The sequence below is a fragment of the Meriones unguiculatus genome, chromosome 17, assembly GCF_030254825.1.
Source record: "Meriones unguiculatus strain TT.TT164.6M chromosome 17, Bangor_MerUng_6.1, whole genome shotgun sequence".
In the NCBI taxonomy this organism is placed as follows: Eukaryota; Metazoa; Chordata; class Mammalia; order Rodentia; family Muridae; genus Meriones; species Meriones unguiculatus.
This window is the reverse complement of record NC_083364.1, coordinates 19,621,560-19,627,734: the sequence shown is the minus strand read 5'-3', so window position 1 is coordinate 19,627,734 and position 6,175 is coordinate 19,621,560. Positions and strand designations below refer to the sequence as shown.

The window sequence follows — 6,175 nt, the reverse complement described above, 5'->3', positions numbered from 1 at the left end:
GTCCAGCAAGTGCTGGCCACAGGCTCTGACCCACACCTGCTGTGCTGTCAATCCACCTGTCATCCCGTCGGGCCCCCCGTTGAGTTGGCTGAGTGCCCAGGGAGGTAGTTCTGAGCTATGTTTAACCTGGGGTCGGGACACTCCCTACCTAGAAATACCAGGCACTGGAGCAGCCCACAGGGACAGGCTGTGCCACTGCCCTGATCCACATCAATGGAGACCAGAGAAGGCTCCAGACTCCAGCCCGGGGTAGGGGTGGGATGTGTCTCCCAGTGCTGAGGGGTTAACTGGAGTCCCCCAGATGGCAGGTACTTACCTGAGTCCCCTGCACTCTTTCCTTTTGTTCTCTCTCAGTCGCTCTGGCTGTCCAGACAGCATTAGACCAGGAGGACCTTGACCTCTGAGACACCCACCTGCCTCTGCCACCACAACCTCCTTCAGTCTTTCTTAACTCTCCCCAGAAGTCCAACATTTGAGCACAGGGCCTCCAGGACACCTGCTCACCAATCACCGCAGCCCACTCCGAGGCTATTGTGATTGGCTGAGGGTATACAAGTGGGACAGACCTGTACAGTTACAGCCACCACGTGGTTAAGGCTGGGTGGAACCTGTGGGGGCTTCAAAGGACATCTATCTGTTCTTTGATCCTGCTGATCCACCAGGGAGAACCCGCTACGGAGAGCCACCAGGACCTGCCAGATCAACTCTCCTGAAGAATGTCTGCCAGAGCCAGGCGCCAGGCCGAACTTCCTAACTCTGACCTGTGAAGACACGGGGCTCAGATAACCGGTCCTCTTAAATTTGAGGTTGGCAGTCAGTGGTTCTGGAAGGACCCAAGACACAGATGCTCAGAGTGCTGAGGCAGAAGAATGGCTGTGGACATGTCACCTGCTGAGAGGAGGGTTTGAGGCTGACCATTTTTCACGTGTTCCGTGTTCCTAGGCCCACCTTGCTCCACCTGATACCTGAACGGTAACAGCTACTTCAAACCAGGTGGTACATTTGAGCACCTGGGGTGTAACAGGGCTCAGTAAATGCTCACCAGTGTCATACCTCATAGGAGATGATTTTGACAGGGCAGGGGTCTTGAAATGTTACCCTCGGGTTACACTTGAACCCACACTCTTCTCCAGGATTGCCTCAACTTATGATCCCCCATCTCAGCCTCGGAGGTGCTGAGATGGCAGGTCTGTGCCACCACCCGCAACTTGGCCACATCAAATAACGGCTAGGCAGATTTCTTCACATACCTGCATTTTAATTCATAAACATCAGTGCCAAGACTCACAGGGGTTCACGTTTGCCCTGAGCTTCGGCAGCGTGGGCCCTGAGGCCCCGCCCAGTAAGGCTAAAGCTTGTTTTGGATGAAGAACCACCTACCTAACACTGCAATCACACACTGATGTGGTTTCAGGCTGAGCACAACTGGCCCCTCTACACTTGGCTTCTTTCCCTCGCAGCTGGTTCCCGAGGGCCAGGGTGCTCACCTCCCGCCTCGGCTCGATCCAGGGTGAACCACTCATTGAGAGTGACAGGGACAAGAGCTGGTGGAGTCATAGGCAGTTGTTCAGTGATGTTTTCTGTGGTGCTAGGGCTGCACTCAGGACCCCACGTGGGCCACGCTGGTACCACATGGGTCCATCACAGCCCTAGCTGGCAGCTCCCCACCTTCCCCAGTCTTGGTGAGAAGCCCACTCCCGGCAGTTAGTGGGGATACTGGGGACCCCTCATGAAGACCCGGGTCAGTCCCTCAGGGAAGGTGAGACAGGATGAGTGTGGCATGAATGTGAGGCTGGTAGCCATAGCCTCTGCCAGGTCACCACAACTGTAACCCAAAGCTGGAAACCGTGTCAGCCCATCCACAGGGTGGGCCTGGAGGCACTGCTGTCTGCCTGGCTGTTGCTCCTGCCACTCACTCTGGGCCTTCTTGGGACAGTCCTCTCTCTAAGCAGCACAGGAATGAGGCTTCCCAGGACCTCTGTCACAGATCTGCGCTCACAACTCATGCGGCTCTCAACTGTGGCCACTGCAAAGTCCCGGCAACTTCAAACTAACTCATTACTAAGTCCAACACACAGAAACCAGAGAAAAAAAAAGACAGCGCAGAACCTCAGATCGTGGGCTCCAGGCTGCCAACCACCTGCTTAGGGAGTGCCAGACCAACTGCAAACACCTAGGTGGCCGGTACCCAGCGCAGGAGCCAGCGGCCGCTCACTGCACTTCCAGACTTCTGAGCCCTTCGTGACAGTGTTGGGTGCATAGGACTGGGGCACAAGCTGGCTGGGGCTGGGTGACAGGGCAGGTATCTTCAGGGAGAAAGACCATTTTCCTCCCATGTGACCCTTAAGGCTTCTAGAATCAACAGCTGGGCTCACTCCCCGAGATGCTTCTGCTTGGAGAAGGCCAAAGCGGACACTGGTGGCTGGTTTAGTGCAACTGGATAAAGGCCTCCAGCTCCTCTGGGATGAAGCCCTTGTAAGGGACCTTGTTCCTGTCCAGGGCTCGGGCAGCCAGGCACTGCAGCGTCACATAATTGAAGGGCTGCACGGTGCTCTTGGCCAGCAGCTTCGAGTCCAGCAGCTCGTAGGCAGTCTTCTTGAAGGCATTGGTGGCGTCCATGTGGGCCCCAGCCTCAATGAGCGCATCCATGATGGCCGGGCAGTTGTTCTGGGCAGCGATGTGCAGTGGGGTGTTGTTGTCAAAATCCCGGCTGTCAGGGTCGGCTCCGCAGTCCAACAGAACCTTGACCACGTGCAGCGAGGGGAAGACACCCACACGGTAGCGGCCCACGTTGGTAGTCTCCTTGTCCACTGCCATGTGCAGTGGGGTAAAGCCGTTCTTGCCCCGGGGGGCACACTTGAGCAGGCGGTAGACTGTCTGGTGCTTGAGGTGTTCCTGGCTGGGGGTGCACTCCACTTTCTCCAGCAGATACAGCAGGTGCAGGATGATGGCAATGGCTTTGGTGAACTGTGCCGAGTCGCCCGGCTCCTTGGGCAGCTGCAGAGCCCGCTCTACTTCCCGAACCCCTTTGCTGAGCACACCCATGAGGTCGGCGAAGCCAAGCTGCATCCCCAGGTTGCCCTTGGCTGAGCGATCCTGCAGCACGTAGGAGAAAAGCTCTGCAAATGACAGGAAGCTGCTGGCAGTCATGGGGCTCAGGGGCTCCAGGTTGTTCTGTTGCATGTCCAAGGCATACTTCCACAGACGGATGCAGCGCTCAAAATTTCCGGAGTCCGCATAGACGGCACCCCGGTACCGGATGTAGTATGAAGTGTCAGGATGTGAGGGGCCCAGGATCCTCTCCCGGATCAGCAGAGCCTGCATCCGCATCTCATCCGGATCTGTGATGAGGGCCTCCAGCTCTTGGGGTGTGGTCACCTCCCTGGAATAGTCATAGGCCAGAACCAGCTGCTGGGGCTCTGGTTTGGGAAGGTAGTCCCCACCCTGGTGGCGGAGTTCCATAGCCCTTCTCCAGTGCTTCAGCGCTCCAAGCAGATCCCTTTTCTTATCCACATAGGTGGCGCCCAGCAGCTCCAAGGCTTCTACAGCTGCTTCCCGGCTAGTGGGGCAGCAGCTCTCGTAAGATTCTGCTTCCTCCGGGGTGGCACAACGGCTGCCTGGCCCCAGGGTGGAAACTTCCCCGGGCAGCTCTGGCCCTGAGAGCTGTCCGTGGCCGGGCTGCTCCTGGATGAGGTACTCCACGATGTTGGTGTGTCCGGTGACGCTGGCGGCCAGCAGCGGGGTCATACCATATCCGTCGCGTTCCATGCGAGCGTGGCAGCCCAGCAGCAGCTGCAGGATCTCCAGGCTACCTGATTCGGCACAGTCGTGTAGGGCGGTGTTGCCCTTTGCGCTGCGTCGGTTCACCTGCGCGCCGCGCTCCAAGAGGTAGCGCGCGATCTCGCGGTGGCCCTTGTAGCAGGAGATCATGAGGCACGTGTGGCCGTGGCGGTTGGCTACCTCCAGGTCCGCCTTGTGCTCGCCCACCAGGTAGCGCACCACGTCTAGGTGGCCGTCGAAACAGGCGGCGCGCAGCGGCGTGGAGTTGGTGCGCGTGGTGCGGTTGACCGAGGCGCCTCGGCGCAGCAGGCTACGCACCACGGCCAGGTGCCCCGCTGCTGACGCTGCCCAGAGCGGCGGCGCGCCCTCGATGGTCTCGCCATCGAAGTGCACGGAGCCGCCCGCCTCCACGCTGGCGCCACAGTGGTCCACCAGGTACTCTACCACGTCCAGGTGTCCGCGGCGCGCTGCGATGAGCAGCGGGGTGCCGCCGCCCGCCACCTCACCCAGCAGCTCGTCCAGCTCCTCGCGCCCGCGGCCCGCCAGCAGCTTCTGCAGCAACAGCAGCTTGCCGTCGTGCGCCGCATTGTACACTGCCGTGTGCAGGTCCATGCTGGAAGGCACGCTGCCGGCTCTAGCCGGGCCGCCGATCGCCGGAGACAACCTTCACCTTCTCCCCCGCTGCCATCTTAGCGGGCCTCCAGGAGGAACAAAATGGCCGCCGCTACGGGGCGCGGACGGAGTGTGCGAGGCATGCTGGGAAATGGGGTCCCACGAGCGATCGCCCGACGGAAGCTACCGGCAGATCAGAGGGGCAAAAGACCACATTTCCCGAAAGGCATAGCGAGAGCTGACAGCCATCTGCGCCAAGAGAAGCCAATGGTCAGTGCGACCCTGGGAAATTTAGTGACGCACTTCCTGGTAGTGAGTATAAGGCGGAGCCTGTAGGAAGCACTATCGCGCTCAGTTCTCAGAAGGATGTTTCTCAGAGACTCAGTTTCCAATTCCTGTCATGCAAGGGTATAAAGCAGTGTGTGAGCTTAGGTATTTGATGACGCACTTTCGGCAGAGACTATAGAAAAAGCACGCGCCTGCCTCCCAAGGAATGACATTTCGCATCAGAATTGTCGGCCAGAGGTGTGGTGTCCGGACTCCTGGAACCGCGGGAAATTTAAGGATGCACTTCCTCTTGCTGACATTCCGCCGCAGTAGACGCAGGCGTACGCCCAGACATTAAGGGCCACATTTCCGAGGCCAAGTGCAAACCCGGGCATGGGGGGAATTTTATTTTCAATTACGGAACAGGAGGGCAGAAAAAAGGGCTGCAGTTCCGTCATGCAGGGCTCTACGGGCATTAACATGTACGACGGTAGGAAATAGGGGTAAGGGCGCTACTGTCCTAACGAGAACAGTTAGAAGTCCGCGCTCCAGCTCCGAGAACGCCGGCGAGGTGCCTTGTAGCCGGGTGTAGCTTTGAAAGCCCGTATTTCCCATCACGTAAAGCTGTACGCAAGGTTTTGAAGGGCTCTGCGCAATTCGGGCAGCTGATGGCGTACTTCCTGTTACGTGTTACCGCGGAGCACGCAGGAAAACATGAAGCCGGCCGAGGACTACATTTCCCAGAGGGCCTTGGGACACCCGCGCCAGCATGTAAATAAAAGCATTTCTTAGCCTAAGGCAACACTGGCCAAAGTAGTGACGCAACCGGAAATGATCGCGCCTCCTCACGCTCCGCACACGACGTTTCCCAGCGGGTAGGGAAAGAGTCTCGCAGCCTATCCGGAGCTATGAAACATCGGCGAGCCTGCGGGGAGCGAGAGCTGCCTAACCGAAGGGCCTGCTGAGCAGCGGGGGCGCGCGCCCAGCGGTAGACGCAGACCCAATCGCGCTTAGCCTCTTTGGAGAAACCTTAAGCAGTGCCGATTGTCACATTTGTCAGCCGTATGTGAGCCTTATCCGACAGGGCCAGCAGAGGTCGTCAGGTCCCCTGCAGTTGGAATTACTTGTGGTGCGGGCCGCCGTGTGGATGCGAGTTACTATTGAACCATCGCTCCAGTCCCTCAATGACTTATTTACACAACATTCTGCCTGCACACCAGATCTTACTATAGATGGTTATCAGCCACCATGTGGTTGCTGGGACTTGAACTCAGAACCTTTGGAAGAACAGCAAGTGTTCTTAACCTCTGAGCCATCTCTCCAGCCGCCCCCCTCAATGACTTCTTTAAGTCATTAGTTTGAAATAGGAGTTCACGTAGCTCAGGCAGACAGACCTCAGCTTCCAGGACCCGCATGATGGAAGATGAGGCCTGATTCCCAAGGGTTCCTCTTCTGTGGCAGATGGGCACACACACAAACACACACACACACACACACACACAGAATGGAAAAAAAT

The 6,175-nt window shown here is 58.0% G+C and overlaps 1 protein-coding gene across 1 annotated transcript; it reads right to left on the bottom strand.

The window, feature by feature from the left end:
• Positions 1-1,237: 1,237 nt before the first annotated feature.
• On the bottom strand, positions 1,238-4,585 carry Fem1a (fem-1 homolog A). Its single transcript, XM_021632927.2, has one exon. The coding sequence runs from the start codon at positions 4,390-4,392 to the stop codon at positions 2,428-2,430; it is 1,965 nt and encodes a 654-aa protein (XP_021488602.1). The 5' UTR covers positions 4,393-4,585; the 3' UTR covers positions 1,238-2,427.
• Between the last annotated feature and the right edge of the window lie 1,590 nt (positions 4,586-6,175).

Coding starts and splice junctions, on each gene's coding strand:
- Fem1a (XM_021632927.2), bottom strand. CDS start 4,392: ATGGACCTGCACACGGCAGTGTACAATGCGGCGCACGACGGCAAGCTG.